At 41.2% G+C, this 14,822-nt stretch overlaps 1 protein-coding gene across 1 annotated transcript; it reads right to left on the minus strand.

Moving 5' to 3' along the window:
• Nucleotides 1-283: 283 nt before the first annotated feature.
• Nucleotides 284-12,762, minus strand: LOC131223625 (ran-binding protein 1 homolog c-like). Its single transcript, XM_058219076.1, has 4 exons — nt 12,544-12,762; nt 12,065-12,216; nt 11,839-11,964; nt 284-987 (listed from the first exon to the last, which is right to left on the minus strand). Exons 1-4 carry the CDS (start codon nt 12,693-12,695, stop codon nt 746-748), a joined length of 672 nt encoding a protein of 223 aa, XP_058075059.1. The 5' UTR covers nt 12,696-12,762; the 3' UTR covers nt 284-745.
• Between the last annotated feature and the right edge of the window lie 2,060 nt (nt 12,763-14,822).

Raw genomic sequence — 14,822 nt, forward strand, 5'->3', positions numbered from 1 at the left:
ACCACAAGGTGGGCCATAGAATATGGCTAGATCCCTACCCATGCCTATCATCTCTATTCAGTGGCCATATGAAAGGAGTTGTCTGAGATTGTGAAGGGACTGGCACAGGAGAAAGAGCCGTCTCTGGTGAATTAATAATTAGCGGACCCAACAAATGCTACCATTTTCTGTTTAAAAGTCAAATTATAACTCAGCCACCGGAATGCTGGCAGCCACTAAATAACCAGGTAAATGTGATCTGCATTTACTTAGCCATTCCGGGGCAACCAACACAGATCACATATCCAGCAATCACTCAAAATCATGCACCAAACTATTGAAACACTCCAACATAACTGTTTAGGCAACCAACAACACCAAAACTGAAGAAGATTACAAAATATCACAATCTGAGAGAACCCATACCAAATAAACCAAAAACAATTAACAATGCACTAAATCATCAATTCAAGTAATAGTCCTGGACCCTTGAGAAAACTGCCACGCAGAAACCAAATGAAGATATCATATAACTCCGGTGAGGGTCAGAAAGACTCGTCCATTCTGAAAATTGCGGGGCAGAATCCAAATGAAGATATCATACAACTGTGTCAATGGACTGACAAGCTTATCATAGCACTCCGACTATTCAACACTGCTTCCAGAGTTCCCAATCCAATTCACATCGAATCAATTTGCCACACATTCTCATGTAGATGGAAATATGCATATCCCAACAAGGAGAACGAACACCAATCACCCATGTCTAAGCTGCGGGAGGCTCTTTTTCCTCTTTCTTTTCAGGCTCTGGTTTTGCCTGCACGTTTTCAGCTTCCTTCTCCTCAGCTTCCTTCGTCTCTTCCCCTGCCTTCTTCTCCTCCTCAGTTTTGCTCTCCCCGACACTAAGCTTCTCGAGGAGTCCAGCAGCAGAGGTAGCCTCTTTGTTTTCCTCTTTCTTCTCTTGGGATTGAGCAATCTCTTCAACCATTTCCATGAAACTTCTACAGTCTAAAGACAAAATGCAAGTGCATAAGTATAAGAGTAAGGTGAAATCGTAAATAAAACCTTTATCTCACACGGGTCCACCAGTGCCCATCATGATACCTATAAACAGGTAAGCACTGAAATGCAACAACATCGAAATATCCAAACTTACATAAACTGGAAGAGATGTTCTAAAATCAGTAGAAAAAGAATAGACATATGACCCTGGCAATTGCAGAAGATTCAAAATCAAAACAAGCATAAACAGAACCTTCTATCTGTCTACAAAATACATTCCATAGGAAACACTGAAAGTCTAAAACAACTATCGGCAAATAATATCACCAAATCAATAGACATCAAATTAAGAACTCATAATCATGCATTGATGCATGTATAAAGAAATGGGTGCCAGTATGCATTTTAACTACTTGTAAGTTTGCGTGTGTGTGTGGGAAAAAAAAAACTACCTGTTATCCTGTGTGATAATCTGCAAGAATAGGCATCACACAAGTAACATCGTACTTGTAAGCATGTGCATGTTATATAGGACATCAAAGCACCACATGCTTGTGTAATTAACATCTTGAAATATCAGGGTGGCCAAAACTTGCATCACACAAGTGTCCGGATCTGACCGGATTTAATGGTAGCCATTTGATCTTGTTTTCAACGGATCTCATTCGTTTGAGATCTGATTCAGCTGAAACTTGTACCTAGCCCAATTGGCATATGCTGAAGACATCTGACCAAATGGTGGGCTGATCTAAGATATCTGATAATAAAAAATATCCCTGCCTGCTGCACAGCAGGATATGTTGGTTTCAATGCTTGATTTGGACATAGATTGACTGTGTGTCGTTTGATTACCTGATATATGTGGCTTGTTATCTTATATGCGGATGTGTCTGATGACCAATTTAAATGGTGACGGTAATAGCCGCATAAGCCCTATGCATGATATGGGCAACCATCAATGGTAGAAATTTCCTTAAATAATTGCAAAACATGGTCCAGTAGTGACAGTTTCCCTGAACATGCTAGATATGGATTGTGTAAAACCAGTAGGGAAAGACATCACAATACTTGATTAAATTTTCCTTAAATAATTACAAAACATGGTCCAGTAGTGACAGTTTCCCTGAACATGCTAGATATGGATTGTGTTAAACCAGTAGGAAAAGACATCACAATACTTGAATACGTGGGGCGCATGATCTTTTAAGGCCAAGGTGATTGAGATGTGATGTCATTAGGTAGCATACATGTTGAGCATGGGATTGTTCATGAGGTGCTAAATTGGAAAGTTCCCAGATGTGTACACAGCAGTGGGCATGTGGGGCCCTCCACTATACTGAGCTTGCCCACACGACTATGTGAACTGTACCTTTAGATTGGATTTTTTCCCTGATCGTGTGATTACAGGCTAAGGCCACATCACATTATGTGATTTATAGATAAATTAAAGATGTCCCTATGGATGTGTGTAGGATTGTGTAATGAGATCCTGACTCAACCAAGTGATCACAGCCTTGGCCAAACCACCAGATGCAAATATGGATAGGTTTCCCAATGGGTATGGAAACACTGCAGTGATCATGCATTCATCGTGATGGGTGCATGATCAGGTCCCACACACATCGTAGGAAACCACATGTACATGGCACTTCTTGGTTAACACTATCATTGAGGAATGGAGAGCATGAATAATCCCCTGCATATGATGTGAATCTTACATGACAGCTTACAAACCCGGAAGGTAAGTCTGGTCATGAACGTGGATGTGTGCCTTTACAATAGACTGGGCACACAATTCCTATTGAATGTATATCCAATTGCATTTAATTATGGAATAATGCTCTGAAATTATGGATGAATAAATGTGGACTCCAGGCTGTTTGGGTTGTAATGCGCAGATTGTTGCACATGTTTTGCGCTTCAGGTTTTTTCTTTTGTTTTTGTTTTTTGTTTTTTTTTTTTTCTTGTATTCTTTCAGCTTTGCCATCTTATCAATAAATTGTCATCCTTCAAAAAGAAAAAATGTGATATGAGGCATGGTTATACTACACCATGCTACTACCTATGCTGGAAGTTGTCAGATTTGTTAGGGGCAAAATTTGACGTACTCAGCATCTATGTGCCTAAAATGTATGCCGGGCATAGGACAAAAGGGTCAACCAAGTAATTAACCTAAGGCTTTGAATGGTCATGCAGAATTATGTCAAAATTAAATATGGTGTCTGAGATCAACATGTTAAAGATGCTGACTGGGAAAATTTTCATATACCACTCCCTCAAGCTTGAACCGGTACTCCATCTGGAATGGGTACTACCTGTCATCCATGAGCCAGCTCCTCCTGTTCCTGACCCTGTGAATGATGAAGAACCCCTGGCAACCTCCACTAAATGCACAAAATGAGAGAGAGAGAGAGAGAGAGAGAGAGAGAGAGAGAGAGTGGGGTGGCCAAGGGGTGGCCAAGGTTTACAACCTGGCCTCTGTGGCTGATGTCTTTCCCAACTGAAGCTACTACTAAACCTCGATTGCAGGATCCTTCTAACCGGATGCTGCTCCTGCTTCGAATCATGTTAAACATGGTGGCCTTCTACTACTTCTGGCGGAAGTGGACGACCATAACCAACATATTCTAAGAAAAGATTTCAATTATCAACATGAAAGGCTATAACCAGTTTCCATCTAATGAGATGGAAATAAGCCAATAAGCTCCTAAGATTTCTTTATGATATGACATTTACAGCATTTCTAAGGGGCTATGGAAGAATGTGTTGCAAAGGGAATTGGTATATCGATCAAACCGTAAGATGGTGACGCAATGTGTAAGGCAAGTTCTTTTTACAGGTAAGGCAAGTTCTTTTTACAGGTGACTGGATTTAGGCGTTTCCTCCAACGAAGCAAAACCAAGCTAATCAGTTGCAACAAAGGAGGCTGGTAAAAAGTTACAAGTAGGGAGTAGAAGTCTACCATTGGGATCTTGCAGACTCGAGCAAGTATGCTAATACAAGATGAAGCAGTTAATTGGTTCAAGGCTTGAAAGCAAGACCAGCAGCAAGGTTTAAAGTATTGGCCAAAACCAGTACATGATGACAATTGGGGCCCAAGGTGATACAATACAACCCCTCATCCTACGCACTTATCACCTTGCATCGTTCTAAATCGCTGCCAATTCAATGTATATTGTTCTAAGCTGGAACAATATGAACTAAAGCACAGGTCGTTCGCTATAAATATATATGGGTTGATTGGAAAAGGTTCTATTGTGTCCATCATGACAGTTTGTCCAAAATCCATCTTGTCTCCCACTAAGCCCAAAAATCAAGCCTAATCACAGATTAGGTGTACCACAACACAGAGAACAATAAGGATGGGCGCCCACTATATATATATATATATAATCATTTTGTGTTTAGGGCCCACCGCGGTGTGTATCTGCCATCCAACCTGTTCATTAGGTGCACCCAACCAGGATGAAGCAATAATGCCCAGAAAATCAGGCTGATCGAAAACTCAAATGGGCAATACCACTGGAATTTGGAGATCATGGGTGTGTTTTACAGTTTCCTATGCTAGGGCCCACCTAACGTTTTGGAATAGCCTGATTCTTGGAGTGTCTTTCTAATGCGGCCCTAAAGGGGATTCAAAGGATAAAACAAGATTGTAGGGAATAACCTAACATTCCTCTAGCTGGATGCTAGAGATCCCAAAAGCCCCTTCTAAATCTTTGGATAAAACAAGATTGTAGGGAAGAACCTAACATTCCTGTAGCTGGATGCAAGAGATCACAAAAGCCCCTTCTAAATCCTCTTCCAAAGCAAAGAAACAGCCAACTAAAGAACTTCTATTGAAATCATCATCATAACTCCATAGCATGGCCTTATATAGGCTTAAAACCAAAAATAGATTCCTTAATAACAAAAAATGACCAAACTGCCCCTAAATCCCATCACTAACTATATAAACCTTATGTAAATGAGCCATAACTCACTCACATGGCCTTCATCTTTGGCTCATTTGAAACCTTACTCAATAGGCCATCATACAGGGCTAATTCTGTGACATTTGGACATATATGATGCCCCAAAAGTGGCCCACCAAGAAAGTGATGAAAAAATATATATATATATAATACTTAATCACACCCTAATTACTTACTAAAACAATAGATCCTAGAAATATAATGACCATCTAATTGATCTTCTCAACTGCACAATGAAATCTAACCATTGATCTTATCAAATTGAACATCAAACCACCGATCTGGTCCAGATTATCAATCAAGGCAACCTGAACAGTTAAATTCTTCAGATCTTGAACAATCAGCTGGTGTGGCCATTTGGGTGCATCACTTTCCTTCATGACAAAGCAAACTTGCTGCACAATTTAGATGCCACAGACACATCACGTTGGACCAACAAACAACTCCACAATCTGGTATGTTCATCATACACTGACTACTAAAGTATTGATTACTGAATCTTGGGCTCAACTTGTATGTTAGTTTAGCACCGTTTTGAAAATGATGCCAACACATCCTCCTTGCATGTTGGACTGGTGTACAGCTATCTAAATCATCGCACTGCAGTTCCCAACATGGTTGGAGCATATCTCTAAATCATAATGATCAAGCACTCCTAACCATCCAATTAATGGCTCTTGGAAGGATGGTTTAAAGTAAAGTAAAATAGTAAGTGGTCAAAAATCAGATGGTTAATATTATCGTCTTAGTGCAATTTTCGATTATACACCATCCACGGTTGAGTCAGCAATTTGGACAATTAGGATTGACATATGATTATTCAATAGCATGCTTGATGAGCTACCACCATTTTTTTTTTTTACACACGCACACACACTCACGCCACACGCACACACACGCACGCCGTGGGATTTCACCACCATGGGTACTCGAACCAAGGTGTCCCGTATCCGTTACGATACGGCCGTATCGGCCAATACATAACGGTAACGGTTGACACCGTTACGCGATACGGGGTCGAAACGGCCGTTACAGAATTCTGTGACCGTAACGGCCATTACGGGGCCGTTATGGACCCGTAACGGCTGTTATGGTCCTTTAAAAAAAAAACCTTACCTTTTTCCTTTCTTTTCTTCTCCTTCTTCTCTTTCTTTTTCTTCTTCTTCTTCTCGGGCAGCTGCGGCTGCGGCTCGGCTGCGGTTGCAGTTGCGGCTACGGTTGCGGTTGCGGCCTTCTTCTTGGTCTTCTTCTTCTTCTTCTTCTTCTTCTTCTTCTCTCTCTCTCTCTCTCTCTCTCTCTCTCTCTCTCTCTCTCTCTCTCTCTCTCTTCTTTCCCACTTTCCCTCTTTTTTCTTTTCTCTCTTCTTTCCCTCTTTTTTCTTTTCTTTTTTTCTTTTCGGTTTCCCTCTCGCTCCCTCTTTTTTTTTTCTTTGCAGGTGTACCACGCACCAGCTATTGTAGGTACATGTCACGCTAAGACGAGCGCTGACACTCCTCGAGCTTCGAGTTGTACAAATGGTTCGAAGGAGATCAAAGTTACATGGGCTCCACAGTGATGTATTTATTATATCTACACCGTTCATCTATTTTCAGATATCATTTTAGAGCACTACCAAAAAATTGAATTATATCCAAAGATCATCTGGACCACACCAAAAATATCAGCGGCCCACCGTAATGTTTATTTTCCATCCAATCTGATCAGACCCGAGTGGGCCCCACCATGATGTATATATTTTATCCATGTCGTCCATCAATTTTGCCACATCATTTTAGGTCAGGATCCAAAAAATTAGTAATATCCAAGTCTCAAGTGGACCACACCATAGGAAACAGTGGTTATAGAATGCTCACCATTAAAAATTTCTTAAGGTCCACTGTAATGTTTATTTTCAATCTAACTTATTAATTGGGTCACACTGACATGGATGAAGGGAAAGCACACATGTCAGCTTGATCTAAAACTTTTGTAGCCCCCAATAAATTTTTAATGGTGAACACATTCATCACGGGTGGGGCCCAAAAAACTTTGACACGTGTGCTATACTTCACAATCCGAGTCCCGCCTAATTCGGGCCTTAAAAAATTGTACACAAGACATATATTAACTTAAAATTTAGCAATTAAATTATGGACTGCAATTGCTAACTCACAATGCCAAAATCAAATTGTTTGAATAGTTTTAATTGTTAATTTGTGGACATTTATTTTTTAAAATAGGGCCTTTTGATTTTTTTCATGATTCACTATCCAATAAATGTCCACCAATTCATAAGTAGGATAATGGCAATAAATTGCATGAATTTGAGGCTGATTTGGAGCATATATTGGTCCTCCAAGTCAGCCCCAAATTGGCAACGCCATCTACCTAAATTTAATTTCGTTTTTTTAAAGAACTATTGGGAGAAATGACATCAAGTTGTTAAGTATATAAATTAGATATTTAGAAAATTAAATATATGAATTTTGTAGTCAAATTCAGGTTACCTGGTTCAAAAATTAATCAGACAGTCCGATACAACTTCTCACCAAAGAGTGGACCGTTACACCACCATAAACATGTTCCAATTTATAAATGAATGCATATTTGGAATGCTTAGAATATTCCGGATTTAATCCATATTTTTTTGGCCAAAAAAAAAAATTTGCACCATTACGCCCCCGTATCGCCGTTACGCCCCCGTATCCGTATCGGTTTCGGAGGGCACCGTTACACCAACCGATACCGATACGGGACACCTTGACTCGAACCCTTGACGAAGTGTTCAAACTCCAAAAAGTTACCACCCGGGTAAGAGTAAGGACCCTTAAGACTGTCCTGTGGATAGCGTTTTGGGGAATAGTGAATCTATGGTGGAATATAACAAATGAACATCCTGAACGTTCTGGACAACTCAACCATGGGCCCCATTTGTTGAAATTGAAAAACCATGCCCATATCTGCCAATATGAATGGGTTTCAGTGGTGCAGAACTAACATAAGCGTCTAGCACCTATTTCCAATGCTTATTTGCAGATTTCATATTGAACTTTGATTTTAAAACCTATTTTTATCAAATGTTACACTCATTGGAAGTCATAAATAGAGTAATCGACACTGTTCTATTGATCTGTCCAACCGTGGATGGACCATTCCTGAAAATTATTTCAGGTTGGGAGGTCCCAAATCTGTTGAATGCAGAAAGTTATTGTATCTATTTTCTAGCCATCTATATGTTGGCCACAAATCGAAAGGTTAAGACTGTCCTGTGGATAGCGGTTTGGGGAATAGTGAATCTATGGTGGAATATAACAAATGAACATCCTGAACGTTCTGGACAACTCAGCCATGGGCCCCATTTGTTGAAATTGAAAAACCATGCCCATATCTGCCAGTATGAATGGGTTTCAGTGGTAACAAATGCAGTACACCAAAACAAGTTTTCATCCTTTAGTAGGTTAAGACTGAGAAGGGGATAGAAGATAATGAAATGCAACATGTCCCTCCAACAAGGCCCTTCATTGTCTGAGTTGTTCTAATGAGCTGAAATCGTAAAGGGACCCTCACATAGGCAAAGAAGAGGAGGCCAGTTAAAGCTCAAAGAATCATAGTGAGCCAAATGACTCATCACGTTGTTGACTCAAACCAATAAGACAACACAATATTGAAAATAAAGCTTAACATGCCATCAATGGTCACCAAAACAGACACTAGCTGAACGAGATTTTCCTAGCGCACTTCCAATCTACAAGACTCAGAGGGAAACAGTCTTATAACTTCCAAAAGATGTTGCACAAAGTGGGAAGCATCTTCCACCTGATGAAGTCACATCAGCAAAATTCAGGCAAGGGGCTTCAATAGCAGCAATGTCATCATCTCCGGAATCAAGTCTACTAGATGTGACTCACATCGGGCTGAAAGTCGGGTGGGGGAGGGTTGGGTCGGGTTGGTACTCAACCCTAACCCAACCCAAGGTTCCTATACCTCAACCCTAACCCAACCCAACCCAACCCAAACTCGGGTTAGGAATTCTCAACCCAAGCCCAACCAAAGTGGGCTCAGTCGGGTTGGTCGAGTCGATACATGTTAATATTTTCGTTATTACATTAATCTATTATATTTTCAATACATGTCTTATTTTTGTACTTATGATTTTATTAATAATATATTGAGTTATTTATCGTAAAGAACTTCATTTTTTTCTAAACAAACAAGCTAAAATATAGGACAACTATTCCTTTAAAAGTCGTGTTATGTAGCACGCAATCTATTTGGGAGAGAAATCCGACGTATCTTGTTAGCTTGAGTCATTGGAAAGGACGTGGGCCAATAAAACCCAACAGCACTGGAATCTCCTGTGCCTTCAACACAGACGATCCACACTCAATTATAATTTATAAGTAACTTCTATATTGATCGGGTCCAGGTTAGGTCGGGCAACCCGAGACCTCAACCCAAGCCCGACCCAAGTTTTATCGGGTTGGTGTTTGTATAGCCCAAGCTCGAGACCGAACCCGATACATCCTACCCGAGCCCAAACCAATGTTGGGTGGGTCACGGGTCGGACTTTCAGCCCTAGATGTGAGGCGTGGCATATAGACCAGGCTCCTCGGAAAGAGAGGCTTTAGGTGCAAGGAAAGTTCACCATGAGTACACATGCAATACTTAATCAATAAGGGGGTTTGGTAATCTATGACTGGTGGAACCCCAGGGCACAGAATGTGCCTCAAACATATGGTTCAACCACTTTCTCCTGATAAATATAAGTTGCAGGTTTTAGTAGTAGGGCCATGATTCATTGTAATACGATCATCAATTTAAGCAAGTTGGATCATGACTTGTAGCAATCCAGGCAACGAATTGGGAAGTTCAGTTGTAAATCAGAGTCAAAAGCTTGTTAACCCACTATCTATATATCGATTGCTTAGATATAGAGTGAACTGAACCACAATCCACATCATGGATCATTGGACATTGTGATTTAGGAAACCAAAGTTCGTATGTTCCTCTCTGCGTGTTGACGCAATGTATGTCACTTGATCACTCAAATCCTTGTCAAAGTTCTTGATTTTTAAGCAAACGATCACGCAACAATAGGATAATCAAGCTTAACTTATGTCTAACAGTGAAGTGTGAACAGACAGTGTTGTGTACTAACAAGCTAACAAAAAAAAAAAAACTTATGTCCACTTCATGATAAATTTACATAAAGAAATTCAAGTACCAAAATTGTTAGCAACACACGAGGTTCATAATGTTGTTACTAGAGCATGTCACAGCATGCCCAATAATTGATGAACATTACAAATCAGCCAATACATATCAACTATATCAGTGTGAATTTTGACCAATTTATTGTTGTAGCAATGATAAATACAAAAATAAATAAATAAAGGTGTATTGTCTTCTGAAAATACCAAGACACATTGACGCTTGGCGACATACGTTGTCTTTAACCTTGACATTGGATTATGTAAATTATGATTAAGTAAATAGAAAGTCAAATTAGTTTAAAGCCCATGGTAAATGAAACATAAGGCTAGAATCCACAAATAAACAGGAGTAGTCTGATTCCACAGAAAAAATAATAATAACAGAATCAGCTAGACCAATGAGAAACAACTTCATAAGCATATGTTCAAAAAGAATAAAAGAAAAAGAAAAAAAAAAAAAAAAAGTCAACTTCATAAGCATGTCTCATTACAACATACAATATTACTAGAATCGACAAATCAATGAATTTAATGAGAAGGCAGAACCCAAGGCAGTATAAACTTACAGAAAATATATGTTAGCTAGAAAGCGTATCTTCAAATCATTCCCTTAGGTTTATGAAATAAACATAATTTTTTCTTGAGCTACCTACATAACACTCTTCCGCTCACTACTCTTTCAAAACAAATAAGACATCACAGATACCACTGAAATCCTCAAATAAAATGTGAGATTAAATAAATTTTAAAGCGAAGTTCAGTATCTTAAGTTCAGCCCACACACGAGTATTGTAGGTAAGTGTGGTTCCGTATGCTCCCACATTATGATGCAGGACAATTAAACACTTGCTCTAAAAGCTCAAACTGATAGAGCATGGCAAACCAATCCATTTATCTCATAGCCCAGACTCCGCATCCTATGGGTTAGGACCTCGGCCAAACCCCCCTCGTGGGCCCCACTTCACATGGGTTCCGCTTCACACAAGCCACCCACCTCACATGGGTGGGGGCCACCTCACATGGGCCGCCCACCCCTAGTGTGCCCCTACATCCCACAGGCCACCCCACTCGAGCCTGATGTGAAAATGCCCCTTCATTAATCACCCCCGGTGAGGAGTCTCAAACACGAGACTTCCCACCCTAATATCACTTTGATGCAGGACAATTAACCGGTTGCTTTAAAAGATCGAACTGATAGAACATGGCAAATCAATCCATTTATCTCATAGCCCAGGCCCCACATCCCATGGGTTAGGACCTCGGCCAAACCCCCCTCATGAGCTCCACTTCACATGGGTTCCGCTTCACATGAACCACCCGCCTCACACAGGTAGAGCCCACCTCACACGAGCCACTCACATCACACGGGCCTGCATCCCACAAGCCACCCCACTCAAGCCCGGTGTGAAAATGCCCATGCATTACATTATGCACTTGAAACAAAAATGAACTGTATTCGCCGATGCTTGTTCCCAGTGCAACTTGTTGAAATTCTTCAAAATTGACTGATATCAAAAGCTGATTTTGCAACTATTCATCTAATCAGAATAGTTGGTGAAAAGAGGACCATAGATAACCTTCAAAAAGAAAACGGACTATAGATAATCATATGGAAATACTCACCTTCAGTGGATCCTATAGATAACCTTCAAAAAAATAAAGACTATAGATAATCAAATGGCAATACTCACTTTCAGTGGATCCAAAACGAATACAGAAGAGCTCCTCCTTCAATTCCCCATCGGAGAAATCAGATGCATGCCAGACACACGACTTATCATTCCCTGCATGCTCCTGTATCGAGATTGCGGGAAGAACTGCCAGCAAGAAGGAAAAAAAAAATCCTAAATCCCAATCATAAACAGATCATATATCAAGAAAGAGAGACAACGAGGGCAACCAGCAACAAGAACCGACCTAGATGGTTTGCACAGATCTTGAGTGTCTTGGCCTGTCGCATAACCAACCTAGCCTTCCCATTCTCTTTATGTTTAAGAAGCTTCACTGTCCCAACTCCACGCTCTTTCCATTGGTTCCCTTGCTTGTCGAATCGATAGAGCTTTGCTTTCCTGCACAGATACGACCAATTGATCCAAGAAAAAGACCAAAGAACCCTAAAACTTTCCAAAACCCTACTTGGATGAAATCAATTGCCCTGATGGTCACAAAACCCCAACAGTGGGGCCCACCGAAACGAATGGTGCTGACGATGATTTCGGGAAGTGCATGGGGCTACCTAACCCGGTTCCTTACCTTCTAATATTTACCATAACCCTAGAATGAATCAACGAAACAAAAGGGAGGAAGAAAACGCGACGGGAAATTCAAAAACTCTAGAATGAAATCTTTTTTTCCTTTTAGAAAATTATATTAGATCGAGAGAGGGATTTTCATACAGATCGAGGAGGACGTCTTCTTCTTCCTCACCGGTGGTGATGGCGACCTCCTCCAACCTAACGATCGGAGCGATCTGCGCTCCTGTGTCTTCGTCTTCGCCTGCTGCAGCGCATTCTTCCTCACCTCTGCGCTCCGGCTCACTGCTCGCCATGTTTACCCCTTATACAGAGAGAGAGAGAGAGAGAGAGAGAGAGAGAGAGAGAGACTACTAGTTGCAGGGCCGCTGCAAGCAGAAGAAGGGTTTTGACGAACGAGGAGTCGGTGACGTTTTGACTGTGGAGCCCACCTTTATGTATGTGTTGTATGCATCTCGTCCATCCGTTTTTTTTAGATCATTTCAAAGCTCTTTTTTTTTTTTTTCACACGCGCGCACCCGCACACACTGTCGCCGCAGTGGGATTTCAAACCCTTACCGGGTGTTGAAACTCCCGGGAGTCTACCACCCGAGCAAGAGTAATCATTTCAAAGCATTTTTTTATTAAAAAAAAAAAAATTCAAGTATACAAAAATTACCTAATGCCATTTTTTATTTTTATTTTTTTGAAAAACATCCATTCATAATCATCAACAAAGTTACAGGAAAAGGCTCTCGGGCGCACACGGGCAGACAAAAAGATGCCCTGTACCGCCTATCGTGTGGCTATACAAAAGAACGAAGAGAGATCAGACGGAAATGAAATCTCCCTTAAAGCTCCAATACCCGCTCTATCAAGGAAACAGAGCCCCCTGATCAGCCTAGGAAGGTCCGACCACCTATCCGCTCGGAAAGATTCCTGATTGGCCGCTCCCAATCGAGCAAGTCCATCAGCCGGCCCATTGATTTCCCGGGGAATAAGAGAAATGGAGAAATGACCTTCCTTTTGCAGATTATTTATTCTCGATATCCAGTAACCCCACTTCCAGTGAAGGACCGACTTCCCCTTGAAGGCATCCACAACAAAGGAAGAATCCGACTCAATGTGCACATCCTGCAAACCCCGTTCTATACTAAGCTGCATCGCATCATGGAGAGCACGAAGTTCTGCTCTGTTGTTTGAAGCTTGACCGTAGCTCGAGTAGAACGCAAAAATAAGGTTTCCATTGGCATTTCTGTCAATGCCCCCTCCCCCACTCGGGCCAGGATTACCAGCTGCAGCCCCATCAATGTTAACTTTCACCCTACCTGCTTGTGGTTTAGACCACTTAACAACAAGACTTGAAGAAGGCGCAGTAGGTCTGTGATAGAGACCAAGGTGGAGAGCGATTTGGTTCGGAACATGGGTACCCTGGAACATCCTTCCTAGCAGCCATTTGACATTGTTGATAACCTTAGTGCTAGAAGGGACGGTCCCATCAAACTTGGCTGAGTTTCTCATCTTCCATAGTTCCCAAACAATGATGCACGGAGTTAAGCGATAAATAAGATGAGATATTCTACAAGACTGAGAGGAATTCCACCATGAAAAGAAGAGATCTGCAGTTGAAAAAGGGAAAGACAGGTGGATATCGAAAATATTCATGAACTCTATCCAAACGGTGGTAGCAATCGCCCCAGAGTAGAAAAGATGGTCCAACGTCTCCGACTGAGGAGAGTAATTTGTCTCACTCATGCAGCACCAGCACTTAGAAGCCAGGGAGATACCCTTGGCCTGAGTCCTATCATCCGTGGGGACGGCTCGTGATGAGGGTCAAATATTGCATATTAGACCCTGATTATTGTCAGATTTTACCTATATGATAATGCTTAATGGAGTATTTTAATTGTATTTTTGTTGCAGGATGAAATCAGGAGCGTTGATTGAAAAAAGATATTAAAAGCATGGATTTGACACTCTAAAGTCATCAGAGCAGGGGACGGACTCCAGAGGACTAAAACTGAAGGATTTACACACCAGGGATCCGAGGAAATAAAGCCGTTCACGTTAAAGAGGCCCGAAACTGGCGCAGAATGCAAGATCACAGGGTTCTCGCCATCCGATTGGCTCGAAAATTCATACATGGGATTGGGGACATAAATTAACCATACATTTCAAATTTTAGCCCTCGGATCACTATGGAAGTGCCCCAACTGACAGATCAGCCCATAAACCGTTGATTCTGGGCCCACCTGATATTTGAAACTGCCTCAAATTTGGATTTAACGCCTTAATCTGGGAGACGAAATAGATGGACGGTGTAGATTTATCTAAAAGATTGCAGTGGACCCCACCTTGTGCAGCATGTGCACGTGCACAAGTGCACCAGCCGTGCGTTATACTTCCACCATGGTCAAACGGACCTTTGACCGTTCCATCTTAGT

Source organism: Magnolia sinica, chromosome 13, assembly GCF_029962835.1.
Source record: "Magnolia sinica isolate HGM2019 chromosome 13, MsV1, whole genome shotgun sequence".
NCBI classification, from domain to species: Eukaryota; Viridiplantae; Streptophyta; class Magnoliopsida; order Magnoliales; family Magnoliaceae; genus Magnolia; species Magnolia sinica.